The sequence below is a fragment of the Varroa destructor genome, unplaced genomic scaffold, assembly GCF_002443255.2.
Source record: "Varroa destructor unplaced genomic scaffold, Vdes_3.0 BEIS01000001.1, whole genome shotgun sequence".
Taxonomy (NCBI): Eukaryota; Metazoa; Arthropoda; class Arachnida; order Mesostigmata; family Varroidae; genus Varroa; species Varroa destructor.
Window position 1 is genome coordinate 8343376 of NW_019211454.1, and position 15985 is coordinate 8359360.

General features: G+C 39.6%; 1 protein-coding gene across 2 annotated transcripts in view; it reads left to right on the forward strand.

Annotated features, from left to right (window-relative positions):
• Positions 1-12335, forward strand: part of LOC111243338 (tachykinin-like peptides receptor 86C) — a 317164-nt gene extending 304829 nt beyond the window's left edge. The window contains exon 6 of one of the 2 annotated variants that reach the window (XR_015319164.1): positions 4042-4167. Coding sequence is in view for 1 of the 2 variants with exons in the window: in XM_022788726.2 (XP_022644461.1) it covers positions 4042-4224 (183 nt within the window). In the remaining variant the exon portion in view is untranslated. Of the gene's footprint in view, positions 1-4041 lie in introns of both variants that reach the window. The other variant, XM_022788726.2, reaches the window with a different exon arrangement.
• Positions 12336-15985: the final 3650 nt, after the last annotated feature.

Sequence of the window (15985 nt, forward strand, 5' to 3'; positions counted from 1 at the left end):
CGGTCAACCTGGTTGAAATGGCGGTCGTAAAATTCAGGAGGAAAGGCACGATTGCAACGAGCGATAGATTGTCTCTCGAATCTTCCCTTAGGTTATTTGAATAGGTTACCGTACCTCGCGTTATTCGTCTCTTTTAATGGTCAATAACAGAAAGATGCAAAAAAAAAACATTGACGGCTTCTCGAATAGGGCTCCAAGTTGCCTTTCTCTGGTGGCAATACTGCGCATTTACGGTATTAAAGTGGAACACTGATGCTATTGCTGGCTGAGCCGTTAACTTCAACTTCCTTAAACCTTTGAACGTTGTAACACAGGGGCCATACGAATCGGATCCTATATAGTAGGATCAATAGTGATTATTCGCAGTATATATATATATATATATCTTTTGCTACTGTGTATTTGTATGCAAAAGTACTGCTCAAATCTTATTACCAAATGTTGTTGTATTGAATAAACTTTTTCTCAAAACCTGGGTGAATGAAATTTTCAACGTGAAAGCTTCTAATGGTAAGGAGTACATAAATTGCTCAAGAAAAACAACTCCATAAATCGCTCTGTGTTTAGCTTTTTATTTAACAATTAATATTTTTGGTTTTCAAGATTAAACGCCTATAAGATGAATCGGATTATTCTGTGAATTTTCCCTAGAATGTTTGCGAACGCCTATTATATGGAAATACATTGCGTCATACTGATAAACTATAATAAATATCTGCACTTTTTTTTTTATGTTAAATCCGCATATTGGCGCTGGAGAGTAACAAAAGCCTACTTACTTAAATTAAATATTCTGATATAATGAATAAATAGAACGGAGGGCCTATCCGATATCACCAATCTGACAGTTCTTTACCTGAATGAATAATTTTTACCTTTTCATCTGGACATGCCTTACCAGCTTTATCCACTGTATAGCAACCTAATCTTTCTAATCTATTACCTAATATCTCTTCAAATATACAATCGTAACAAACAAATATAATCTGCGAAGCTACAACAAGTCCGCTGTTTCCGGGTTTTTAGCCACCTGGCCAGGTTTTTTTAAATCCAAGCGCGCGGATTCTTGTTTAACCTCAACAATAAGATCATTCCCGTACACTTGGCTTACGTTCTTTTTCTAGTTGATGTCCTGTTGAAATGCTGTTGGCCTACATTTAACGATTCAATAGAATTAGATTTTACTGCTGTGTCCTTTTTTTCGCTGGGACACAACTGTGTCTACCAGGACCATTTATCGTAGTACCACTGACATCACGAAAGCCTTATGTCGCATGTGAATATGATCTGATCCCCAACAGCTTCATCACGTTGATCGAAGCAGGCTGCATTACGGGGCATTAATTCCCCTTAACACGCGTGAACTCAGTGTACGGAAACGAAAGCAAAGAAAGGGGAAAGGGAGTAATTAATTGATGATTTGGAAATAATAAGTCTCGCGCGACTGATTTGAATTTTGTTTACTTTTGTCACTCGAACTAAGCGTGAACGGGTTCCAGGTAGGTGAAGGTGAAAGAGCTATATGACGCAAGGGAGAAGTAGTTCGCATATATGTATATATGTAACGTAAGTCTGATGTTACTAATAAGGGTAATGAGGAACATCCCGCTGGTACGATTATCAGCAGTCCCGTGTGGACGCTGTGTGGCAGCTTTAGGTTGCCTGAGAGCTGGTGCGGACGATCATTTGAAGTTCGGAGCCACTTGGTGGAATACTAACATAGTTCCAGACGTAGAACTCGAAACATTTAGCAGAAAATTACTATGGTAATAATTGACTTTGACAAGAACAAAAAAATGGCCTAGCCTCAGCCACACAAAAACGTATTCATGTTTTTTGCAGTCACCTAAGACTAGTTCAAACTCTTAGACTCTACATAGTAGTTTGAAACTATAGGGAATATATAATCGCTTGGTTAGAGGTGTAGTGACTGCGAGCGGCTACAGCTTACTATCACATAATAATGTATAGCAGAATTTTGTCTACCTGCTACCGAAAAAATTTGTTGTAATTACTAGGTGGTTTGTTTCAACTATGATACATTTCCCAACGTAAATTTACGTTCCTGTACTCCTACAATTTGAAAACATCATCTGCCAACCAACTAAGAATTTCCGGTAAGTCGTGCATTTTCACTGCGTCGTGCGTTACTATTTTGCCACGGTGATTTACGTTAGTACGAATCCCACCTCCATCGTTGGGATGTTCGGTATTTCGGAATTGTATAGCGTTTTGTTTTTCTGGCGAGCGGTTGTAGCCATAAATTACGTTTAGTATATTCAGGTATGGCGGGCGAATTAGGGAATTCGTTGCTGATAAAGTCTGCACAAGGCACGCGCTCTCGAACTTCTTTTTTGGTCTCCATTCGCGCGATACAGGAGCGTACACGGAACCCATTTTCCTCTATTTGATTGATTGGTCGGCTCTTCCCGCGTTCTCATCCGCCGTCACCTTATCCTCACCCAGATACTCGTATTGGGAACGAGTCATTGGGCAGTCGAAGTATCGTTAGGTACCTGCAGTTGCAATTTCTTACCATGGCACTTCATGGAATAGGTGTCCGACCTAAAATAAGACCCGATTCGTCCCGATGCGTTGATGCGTGAAAAATGTAACCGGACCACGAAATCACGTGTGAGATAAATTCTGTAAAAAAAAATATGGTGGCGTTGGCTGCTTACAGGTCTCCATCTGGATAGGTAAAAGATTGATCATGGCATTTTCCTTTTGCTATTCGGCCTGTAGATAAAACAATAGTTTTCACTTACTGAACTCAGCTTTTGTTTTATATATATATATATATATATATATATATACAAATAATATTAAGCCACCGAGCTAGTCGGCCAAATAGCTTGATGCAAATAATGCTACTTAAGTGTTACTAATACAATTATCTTGCTACTGTTACTCGTCCATAATGATTTAATGAATCGAAAAGTTCAGATATCTTTTTAAACTTTAAATTATGTACAACTGTTAGCTGATTAAATTCTGTCGAAGAATAATGGCTAAAGACATCGTTTAGTACTAGAAATCTGCGTTCAATGATTAAGTTCCTATTTTTCGAAAGTTAAAATTCTGGCGGAATCTATTGAAGATTGGTACCTACAGGTAATTATTGGTAGAATCATCTTAAAATCGAAATCTGAGAATTTAAAGAGCACATAGGAAATTATTACACCTTAGGACTCAAACAGAATAACGAGTCGCAGTGATCACGGAAGCTTTTAAAGGAAGCAGAGCATCAACAGTGCACTCCCTATCGTCTCAGTATAGAATTTTCGATAGAGCCCTTGTGGAAACGCAATGAAAATATTGGACGAAAACCAAAAAATGGATTCTTCTTAATTTAACTTATATGAACACGTGCGGCCTTCTTTAGAAACAGCTTATGCTACTGATAACTTACAAGCAAAAAAATGCTATTATAACACAGTGTGGTAAGGGTAACACACGAATTCACCTGTAACCTGGGTCGAGTGAAACATAATGGGATGATTGATGGCTTCAGGCCACATTATTTTCAGACTTATCCCCTCACTGATTCGATTGTTTCTTGTCTTAAGGGAGGCAATGGGTAAGCTAGCCTATCCTACAGTTGATTGTCTCAAATAAGTGATGCATCACGAGGTTAGGAAACAACTACACAGCTTTTGGGAATCTTCCAGAGCGCCGGCTTTACGGTGTTAACAGTTTTAGTGTTTTCTGTAATGGATCAAATATTAATAGCAGCCTTTTTTTTCTACGGACATTTATCATGGTTATAACTGCATCACGAAATACAGGATGGGGCAAAAGTTTCTCGACCGTTTGGAAAAATCGCTTAATGCCTTAAAAGTGTTTACTTTCTAATTTTTACTACATGTTACTTTCTTGCTGCCTTAACAACTGGTCATGGATGATGTTGTGGTTTTTTCAAAATTGTCAAGAGATTTTTGCTCTACCCGGTATATATAGTATCACCTCACGTCGCCTTTGTTGCGGTTAACTCGATTGAAACCAAACCTTCCTAATCTTCGGTCCATTAAATGTTTCCAGGCACAAGTCCACCTTCAGTCACAGCGAAGAAACCAAGGAAGCCTCCTGCGCCACGTCGCTGTACAACAAACGTCCTCAGTCGACGGCTCAAAACTGCTCCAAATGCAACAAGATCAACAGCAGCAGACTCTACTTCAGAAACAACATTCAACCATTCCACAACAGCCGAGCGACGAACATTAGAAGAAAGAACGGGACTGCGATGAGGTCGTGGAACTTGAGTGGCCCGTTCTGCTTATCTCGTTCATACAAACTCTGGGGAACTAATGATGATATTGCACTAATCGTTAGTATTCTAACTTGGACGAGACAGGCTAAAGGAAGGTACTCTACAGGTGGTGTCGAGGGTCTGCTGGATCATCTGCCACGTGTATATATGTTACGTGCGGATAGTTTGGCGGGATGAAGACGATACGCGGCGAAGTGTACGTCCCTGATAGTTATCATTGTTGTATGCAGGTATCATTACGTTGCATAGGAAACTGTAGGTAGGGTACGTAACCGAGATAAAACGGGACAGACAATTTTTTTAGCGCGTGGTCCGATAAGCCCCGCTACAACCTGTAGAAACGGTGCAGCAACGCAAATGTTACGTATAATACGAATGGAACAAGTACGTTTTCCTGTGGTTCAAACAGGGAAAACCTGCCGTCAACGTAGGGAACAGCCGCGCATAGTATATCTAGAGAACAAAAATAAGTTAAATATAAATAAAGTTTGATAACAATATACCTGAGTTCTCGATAGCCGATTCGTGCTGCCTGACGATCTAAGGAATGACTTAAATGACAAAGCGCGGGAAAGAGCGACTGCTTCTAGGAAAAGTCGTACATGCGTGGCTGTCTGACCATCTGAGAAGTTTTCTAAACAATTAGGTGCGTTTGATTGCCAAAAAGTTAAACGGGTCAATGGTATATACTATATTACCTAGCATGTACGGCAAAATAGATAATGTTGACGTTATAACAATGGATGATCACGACGACACGTATTCGTATATATATCTATAAGTGTAAAATTTATTGGCAACAGACAACGGGGCCAGTACATCAAACACCGAATATTGGGATAGCAAGTTGACAAATAGTGGCTGTCAAAAGAGTTCGATAAGTTGCATGCTATTATATAATATAATAGATCTGTAATATAATACTGCGTGCATGATATGTGGAAGCCTGAAAAACTAAGGCACGTACGCTTATAGTTATTTCCGTGTTTATTGCTTACCGCCCTCGAATACTGTCAAAATGGCTCGTCTTGTAATCACTGCGCGTAATAAATAAAAACAAATCGAGTTTGCTCTGTGTTCCTATTGACATATACGTATAGCGGGGTGATATAAACTTTCGAGCCTTAGATAAAAGCATACTGCACGTATGGGAGAATGACGTCCGGAGTAAAATGGCTATAGATGGAGAAGATGTTGCGGGTTTAAGGTATTAGGAATTGCTTACCTAGCCAACTCACAGCGCCACAATAGATGGATACGATAGGTCATGAGCTAAATCAAGGAATATGTGTAGATGCTAATGTGAATAATCCAAACGAGAAATATGATTGTAAATTGGTTAGGTTGTTAGTTTTCGCCAGTCTTTTTATTGGCTCAGAAGGTTCACATATAACCATAGTGTCAACGACAACAGTGAACCTGTGACACAACAACAAGCACAAAGGCTTGCAAAGTAAGCACAATAATGTCTATTTGATTTATTGCATTTTATAGAAGTATGGGCAGGCACGATTCATGACTCCATTGCTCTAGTGATCCAATGACGATAGGTCATTTCTGTATATTATACATACAATGAAACAGATCGCCAGGCCTGTATGCTATACGTGCTCCATGTGCCTGGTAGTGCCTCACCGGACAACGACAGAGTTAATCTGCGCGTTAACGTCATGGTCGCCTGCTGCCCTCCCCCAACAACTCGTTGCCTAGAAGGCCAATGTTCTCTAATGCTTGAGGTTCAGTCGACCTTTCACTCTATCAGAGAAAAAAGGAAATAGTCCAACGACATTAAGACCAACGGGACCTCTGCTGGTGAAACTTTCCAGCATCATCTAACACAGCCAAGATGACCTGTGTATCGGCTGATTTCATTAGTAACCAACAGTGGAATGGCGGTAAAAATACGGAAAAAGCTATGAAGACACGAAGTTTGGCAGATGTCCAGAAAAGTTGTTTGAATTTTGGCCTGGGTCTTCTTTTATCAAATTTACTCAGTGGATAGCAATACATCTAGCTGTACGCACCTGACAGGCGACAGGTCCATTAGAAGGTCTTTGTTATGTTTCAGATACCAAAAGGCTGTGATGGATACTAGCCTAAAAACAGACGAAAGAAGACTACCTGAAACGTCCCCGATTGTAGTTGGGCTCTACTTTTCTGAATAGATAAGAACCGGGGCACAAAGAGCTAGAGAAAGGGCATTCTGGCTAAGTGAAGTTAACTACAGGCAAACGGGACAGTTAGCGCACTGTGATAGGTATTTGGGAAACGCCAAATAGAGCTCGCGTATACTTACATATACTAAAGCCTAAAGTAGTTTTCGATTGAATAAATAAACACGCTTCACAAGGAAAAATGATATGCTCTACGCTTATGAAAAATTTTATAAATCCACTCGATCATCAGTACGAACCGTCCTTTCTGAACGAACTAAATGAACTGCCAATAAGCGTATGAAGGTACAGGTACAATTGAACTCTGTCTCAAACCTCTTTTTACGATTGTGGCTCTTACTATCTTGAAACTCTATCGGTTTACCGATTTACGACAGACGAGATACCTGGGAATCGCATCGTTTTTGGATAATTAAGGACGTATAATTTGGCCAAATCTAAAGCAAGTTGAAATTTTTATTATCAAATTTAAGCGGGTCCGTTTTTTTTTCAATATCTTTTACCTGGGCTTAACACGAAACTTTTAGGGTTTGCAAAAGATTAGTATCTATAAAAAAAATTTAACTTTTATTATTGATATTTGATTGTTGCTTCTCAACAATTATTCTGCTAGATATAACCTATATATTTAGTAGCCGAAGTGACTCTCGTCGTTGCCATTGCTACCGCTGCCCTACCCATTTATTATTAAGTGTTTCGTGAAAGTTATTACGTTTTTGTCAATCGGTGCCTCTAAGATCAGTGGTTGATTTAATACACACATTGATTATACACTAACTGTTATTAATATTTACGTTTCTCTCAGGCTTAAACAGTTTAGTAGACTTAAATGTTTAAGAATTATCTACATATAGAAAAAAGAACTTGCCAGAAAAATCATAATAAATACACAACGGAACAAGCAGACCGTGGCCAGTATGCTCTCAGACTGCGAGTTTTGAATGCGTTTTTACGAGGCAAATGTAAGCAAGAGAAATCCACTAGAAAGCATCTACATAAGGACGTATCATGGCCTAGGTAAAAAAAAAGCTTGGATGGTAAATCTGTTGAAATACGGAACCAAAAAGCAATGATCAGCTTTGCCCAAAGGGATTACGGTTGCTCTAACCGAGAGTTGCAAGCTTCGATTAGGTTCTTCTTAAGCAAATGCAGGGATCATTCCAGTCACCAACAATGTCCTCTCAGAGTTAACGGGATTGCGCTGTGTCCTTATACTTCAACATCTTTCTTGACCACAGCCATCATTCATCAATTGTATCTTGGCTCCTAAAATCCCGTGCGTGTTATTATAAAAAAAAAAAAAGCTTGCGAGCCTCATTCGTGTTCAAAACCTCACACTTTATAGCATCACCTAGTTTTTTGCATTTGCTATCACCTCCTCCGTCCGTGCACCGCCGTCTCGCAGTTTGCACCCTTAGCGCTGATCCCAGACCCTGATTAATGACAACTATAACAAATAAGAACTCATGCTTGCTCTCCTTTCTCGTAGTGATATCTGTATTTTTTTATGACGAAAGAATCGCGATCGCTCAACATAAACGATCATAAGCCCAGAGCTAACTTTGACCACGTGTACAAAAAGCAAAACTCAACAATACAACGTACTTTGGTAGCGAGAGAAGGTCGTATAAGTGTAAGATGAATCGACGTTATCGTAGATAACAGCAGAAAATAAAGCTGATAGGAAGGCTATAGAAAGCTATTGATTCACGCAGATTTTATCCTTATTACATACAACAAAACATATATGTATATCTGAGTCGAACATTTTACTCATAGTGGCCGCCGCGGCTGTAGCTGTGATTTTCGGGCATTCTCATCAAAATCGTAAAAGAAGGTACTGACCGTTTTTAGGCCAAGAATAATAGTACTATACGAAATATGTGCCATTTTAATCAAACACATTCCGTCATTTCCTTGGTAACCCTATAATCCTGTCACCTGTAAAACTGTGATTTGTCGGCGAAAAATAGTAAGAAGTAATTTTTCTATTCTTTTATTAGAAATAAATTGACTGCATTAAGCAAGTTCTGCAGGCGCCGAGGCAGATGATTATCTGATAATACAGGATCCGAATTATACGGCGGATGTGTTAAAATTTCCCATCGAAACTCTCTCAGTTTTTGCTCGTTAGCTAGAGACGTATGTGGTCCAGCACTATCATGGAGGAAGACGACGCCTTTCTGTGGACCAGCTGGGGTCGATTTTTTCAATGGCTTGTTGTAACCCTGTTAGCTGTTTTTTTGTAGAAATCAGAATCACTCGTTTTGCTAAGCGGCAGCAACTCATCATGCACGATTCCTTTCCAACCCCACGAAACACATAGCATTACCCTTTTTGGCGTCAGTCCAGGCCTTACAACAAATCGGGAAGCTTGCTTCGCCGTGATAACGATCTTTTTTGTCCATTATTGCCGTATGTGATCCACCTTTTTTTTTATCAGCCGTAATTGACCGTTTTAGAAGTGGTTCGGTTCATTGCGCTTCTGCAGAGTTGCGCAGATGGAATTATGATCGAGTAAATTCGTTGGGTCAGTCCGTGTGGCACCCAAACATATAAAAGCTACCTCTGTGTTAGTCTCGCTGAATTTTTTCAGTAACTTTCTCCTAACTTGTTTCATAATTGGGCGGCTCCTACGAGAAGCGTTTTTAGCACCGAAATTTCCGCAACGAAAACTACCGCTTCGCGCCGTTTCTTCTGATAACGCGCCTTAACCGTGAACGGGACAATTTTTGCAAGAATTTTATTCATCTTCAAAGCGTTTCATTTTAAACCTGATTACACCTACTGCCATCAACTCTGAGCTCAAATAACACTAAAATTAACCCAACACAATTTGGCATACTACTTACAATATGTGGCTTCAAACCCATCTGGCTAGAGAACGATTAATACTTTTTCCGCCCAATATATATCAGCAAACACAAAAAAGGAACAACTTTTATATATATATATAGGCAACGAAGCAATGTAGAAAACGAGAAACTATAGCGACGGTACCGTACTCCTGAGTGATCACGATGCATCCAGACGATCTTTTTCCGTTTGTGACATTTAGATTTTGTCCGAAACTTGTGTGGGGCAACTGGATAAAACGCATGCATATATGGGACAAGTACTTTGTTGATACTATTTATAAAAAAACGTAAATTGTCAAATATTTCGTCTCTTTAGTCCGTCGCACGCCTTTGAGGGGGCTAAATCTCTCGCCACCATGGTGCCGAGCGTATAGCTGTTAAGGATAATTGATTGTCGATTTCAGTTTGGTTTGGTATCCCGGCAGAAACTTCGTTATATTCTAATAAACTTCCTTGGATAGATCTATTCGCACCTGAATGAGATTGGCTCGACCTCGCGAGAACGTCTTTGTGATATTCTGTGGCTGTAGGTATGTTTCCGGACTATTTTTCTTTGCGCATGAAATGCTCTGTTTTCTTGTGGCAGTTCACCTGCATTACGTATAGGTACGTATAATATGTATATATTAGTTTCGTTTCAATTACACTGATGCCATAGTCATACGGCCGTAGGGCACGATTGTACATAGAACATTGGCATCGACACAGAAACTCATGTAGGCAACAGCGTGTGCGTGACAGCAAGGTCCCAATACGCTCGATGCTTTCCTTGTATATATATATATATATATATATAGGTACGTTACGTTTGAGTCGATCTATTTTGTATTAATGGATAAACATACCGTAAGCCCGCAGCAAAAGACGTCTAATTTTTATAAATAATATACACACACACACACACACATACATTGCCGACCACAATGTCTGTAATAAAACTCAGCGATGCTATACGATAGTCTAGTCTGGTACTGTTATATGAAAAACAAGGCTTGGTATGATAGATTTTCAAATGCAGCCCGTTAATAGACTATCGTTTGGAAGCGCAACCGGCACGGAAACATGCGCCTAATTATGTAAAAGTGCTTTGTTGGAATATACAGTAGATAAAGGTAAATTACATATATATTCGAGAGCAGAAACCTAAAAAGCCGGTTATAAAAATAGCAACGGAGTGAAAAGACGTATTTTCCAGATGTACGCGCGTGTAAACGGACATGAGAAAGGTTGAGAAAGCGTTGGTCGTAATCACTGAAGTGTTTCCTTTCGACTTCAGCTCACTATTGTACTGAATGTCGGATCAGCGCCAATAAATGCCAGCGTGAAAATTGAGGACGGATTAATTAAAAAAAATTAGACGGAAAAATTTTGCCGATCGCGATATTAATATGATGAAAACGGCCGCGGGAAGCTTATAGAACGTTAATAGTATGGAAAATAAATTTGGCCCATCTGTGTATAGTCCTATATATGCCAATTTATAATAGGCTGAGCATCCATCAAAACGGTTTGCAAGTATCACCTTCAATATGCTGTATAGGACACGTTTACGCTCGTATATTAATGTGTATATATATATATATATATATATATGCACGTTCCAAGAAGACCGAGTCTTCTTAGGAGGGCATCTGATGAACTGATTAAGAAACCCGCGCTACGGCACGTCCAAAATAACGCACCCGAATGATACAATACTTCAATGCACTTAAAAACAAAACCAGATAGTAAGCAATTGTTGTTCTTGGCCATTTCAGTTCTATCAGTCGACATCTTATACCGATTCTTCAGGTTGCAACTGTCCAATTGTCGTAGGATTGATTAATTGACATAATAAGTACACAAACACAAACTAAAAACAAACTCACTCGCGAAGGATGAATGGGAAAACGAAGAATCATAATTATGATGAATATAAATAAATTATACGTGACAATAGCACGCTGATCGTATTTGGAAAGCGTCTAACAAGCTAGATAAGGCGGTAGATTTAAAGTAGAACTTTTGAATGATGGGCCACACGTTGATTGATGTATGAAGGGTGCAATTCTTAAAACAACGATTTCTAACTATATTCTAAACATCCACTATTTTATATACTAAATTTAATGGAACGAACAAAGGGCTAACAATCGCAAAAGATCCATTCTAAAGCGTCGAGTAGTCTTCAGTTAGAGTTCGACGATTCCCAATGATCTTCCTCGAGTGAAAATGTATCATCAGCTCGAATTAATCCGTAGGTACGAATGTGTTGGACTTTGATTACCGGGAAGATTGCGTATCTATTTATAGTAGTCTAACAACACCATAGACTACTAGATGGAAACGAAGTAACCAAAAATCTACCTGGCTAGGATCAGATGCTAGCGTGTCTCAACTTTGTACTACATAAAACGAACAGAAGGCAGAGGCCAGAAATTAGCTATACTATATCCGAACCAAAATAGCAAATAAAGCTGAACAAATGTCAGATACAGTTGAAGAATACTGCGAGCGTTCAACGGTTACCCGATAAAAGCTAAAAAATCAGTCTTCGTTACATAGGCGGGACGACTCGACCGGACAGGGTTGGTACGAAAACACTGCATCGGTTAGTTCTACTTCTTACCTTAAACACACTGTTTTTCTCGTCTTACTTGGCCACAGCTCTAGTTCTCGTTCGCAGCTATGAAATGATGCTACAACAGTATGACGCTATACTACTAGCCACAACCGTCTACTCAGTCGTCGAAAACGTTGTGACTTCAAGCTCCTCCATCAGGCAGGAAGGTGGTCGCTAAAATCAACTCGACAGGCTGTTTTCGTACGATACTGCTTGATCTTCTGGACAATACAAATCAAGATTACCGCTAATCTCGACGGTCTTGTAGGCTGCACAAAGGAAATCAGTTTCGGAATTAGACTCAGTTATACAATGTTGTATGCCCTTTGTATGGAAACAAGTTTGAGTTGATGCGATCAGACGGAATAGATTGTTGCATATTCGGCAAAAACAGGGAAGTAGTTTCGAATAAAATATACTTTCTACATATATATATGTATATATTACTTTTTCTATTTTATATCCGAAGTCCTCTTAAATGATCTAAAATGCTAAAGGTCACACCGTTTCCTCATAGGCCAATAGCCTCTGCTATGTGTTTCCAATATTAAAATTAGTTATAGTTTGCTTACAATGAAATCTTCAATCAGTACCAGATGCATGAGTATGTTCAAGTTCGGCTGCTTCACTTGCTAATAGATTCACGACCAACTTTGCAAAATTGGCAAAAATTTGTTTTGTGAAGCCGCTAAATGCACGGTACCTTGTAGGTGCATATTTAGAAAGCTTACGGTTCATGTACTCACATCTCCAATGGGACTGAGTTACCCGTTACTTTTGGCGAAAAGCCTGAGCGTTGCTTCACTCTAGACTCCTCATGACGTTGAAGACGGACCGGTAGTTTTTCGCAGGCCAAGCAAACTAGAACACCACTTAAGGATCTATTGTAAATCTCTTGTACTTATCTTCAAGGCCTCTCTGTAGTCCTAATAAGCCGGTTCAGGAAAGCAACCGTTTACTATACAGAAGTTCCTCCTCTACGACAAACGACTCTCCGAATTTTACGCAAGTATTCGGAGAAAATCATCTAATGTCTATAAGAAACAAGCGTTATAGGTGTGCATCTTACTGGACACCCTACCAGCCTATGTTAAGAAGCCTTTTTAGTCAAAGTTAATGAACTTCTAGTCTGACATAGGCTGTTGTGCCTATTACGCTATGCTCATTACATTTAATCAAGCTTCTATGAGGTGTTCAATTGAGGTGTGTAGCTGGTTTATCGGAAGTGAAAACTAAATACTAACATGTAAACAAAGCTTATTTTGTTGGAACATTTTAACTAAGAATTTAGATACTTCTGGTTAAGAAAACAGAGCGCTTCTTATCGATTACTTGTTGCTAATTTTTTTATGTTGACAATTATTCTTTTGAAATCTGCTGCCAATTCATAAATGTTAGGTTTTTTTCTCTCTTTAAGCTTTACAGGGTACGCAAACCTTTACAGTATGGGCGTATTTGAGGTTCGAATTTAAAAAAAAAGCCTCACGTTCATGATTACCTAGGACCGAAGCGCAGTTTCTTCAAAATCTTTGGATCGAACATCCCGAAACAGAAAAAGGTTTTTCATAACTCCATGCACGTCACACGACACGATCGATAATCCGGGAACCTTCCTAAAAGAAACAAGTCCACAATGCTGGGAATGAAAAATTTCGTGATCTGGTCTCCAGCGTCAACTACTGCTCGACGTACCATCCATCTACACCAACTCCGTCGAACTTCAGAATATATCAGTCATCGAATTTTTGTTGCAGCGTAATCTGTCGAGACTCAGGAGATACGTGTCAATGAGTTAACCAGCTAATTATCCAGTTAATTCGGACATGTTGTAGACCAGGTCAGGTTTTGGGATCACATGAGTGTTAAAACATCAGGATTCCTAATATTAGATTATGTAAAGTATAGTAGTCGCCGTATTGAAATAAAAACAACTTTTCGAAATTTGGCGGGGCACTAGCCGTACGCAGCCTCGCTCGAAGGTAATCATCTCTTTTTGCCCTAATATTAGTCATGTATGAAAGAGCTCTGGGCGCTGAAGTAGCATCTAACAAAGTGCGGTAGCACATTTAAGCCACGCCGATGTCAAAATTGTATTAGCCTGTTATTGAACGAGCGTAAACAACGTAAAGACGACTTCCTCTTTCTTATTCTTTGCTTAGCGGGGTTTCTCTCAGTCTATATTGTTTTAATAAGGTCATCGAGACTGGGAGAGTACTAACGCGCTAAGGGGGCCAATAGCTTCTGCATAGCAACGTACGAAGGACACAGAAAATTTGCAATACGAGAAGACTCTTGCTGTGAAGAGGAATGAAAAACTATTCTCTACAACATCGAATCAGTGATGAGTAGAGATACGCGTAACTTCGAATTGTGTATATAGATGTGATGCGCTGGAAGGAACCGATGCAGCATGCCGAATTCATCTCTGAGACAGCTGAGTGCCAACTAAGCGAGTTCGAAAAATCCAGGATTATCACATTGGTACATGCGAGTAAATCTCATTAACTATGACGTTTGTTTTTTTTTACTGAGGCTTCATACATCGAGTAGCTCTATGACGTATTTACATATAGTCGCCGCGCAAAGCAAATATGTATTTCTTTATTTATTTGTTTGTTTACGAATGAATCCGTTCGATTTATCTTCATATTTTATAATAGCACCAGTCTAAAACAAAGACCGTTTTAAATTGTAATGAAGGTCTCTAGATGTTCGTCCGCTGTATATGATCATATCTAGCTTTAAATCTATCTAGAGGCGTTCTCCAAAGCTTTGTTCTGAATGAATTGCATTTGAAATCATTTTAGTATCATCTTCCTCGTACGAAAAATATTGATTTTAAGCCTAGCCACTTGGCTTCTAAATTTTTTTTTATTTACCAAAGCGCTGCCATTACATAATAGAAAACATATTCGTACGTAAGCGGAATAGCTAAATCTTTGTAGATTGAAGATAGATGAAGATCACATTTAGTTTTAGTGAAATGGATATGAAGAAAAATCATCGTATGACTGTCGTATCTCGGCTCGCAATTATTGTCCCAAATATTGTCCACGTTTCTTTACGTTTCTCATAATAAAGGCTCTCTATGTGCACTAATAGATACCTCTCTCTGTATATGTGTGTGACGACTTATTAGACCAGCCAGAGTGATAGCGTCGAAAATGTATTGGTTAAAATTACTGGCTCGCGGTGTGCGTGCTACCCAGCCGCACTACCGCACAACGGTTCTTGCAAGCGCAAGGTAATTTTCTGGCGACTGTAGTTCCATGGTCAGCAAGTAAATCGTGCAATCATACCCAACGTTCGAATCGGAGCTTCTCCTCGGCTGTTAGGACCGCACGGAGTCTAGTTCTTCCCTGATGCACGCGCGTCAGGGACGCGCTTGACGCTGTCTACAACCGTCGAATTGGTAATCCTCGTTAGCTACTGTCCTTAGCGATTCACTAATCGCTCGCAGCCACAAATTATGGCCACGTTATTTCAATCGCTCGAATTACAGTACCAGTTGATTAGGGCAGATCAGAAAATGCACAATTACGTACGTAAGAATCGTATACATTACATTCCACTTCGCACTTAAAATCAACATTTACAAAGGTACCCCAATAGATAGATAAGTGAAGGTACAGACGAAGAAGTGTGAGGATTCATTCACGTATAATACACAGATCTTTGCTATAACATCTCTTAAACTACATATACATCGAATGAAAAACATTCGTAGCTTAACTGACATCATGATTCGTTGAGCTTTAGACGGACTAAGCGCTTCGAGTTTTACAACTAATATGGCCTGCTGGGCTCCCATCGCAAAGTGTCTACGCAAAAGCAAAGATGCCAAGGACAACGACCGGCCCCGTTCGTTGCGGTCATTGGCATTATTCAATTAGCTACTTACTGGCGCGAAACCATAAGGTACACCCAAGTGAACAACGCTTGGCCTAAGTGTGCGTGCTAATTAAAAGCACGTGCCTTTTCGTTAATCCAGACTCAAACCCATGTACAAATTCAACTACCAGTAAACATCGTCTTAACGGTAGTCAACATTAGGCCCTGCAAACGTGACCATATGATGAAA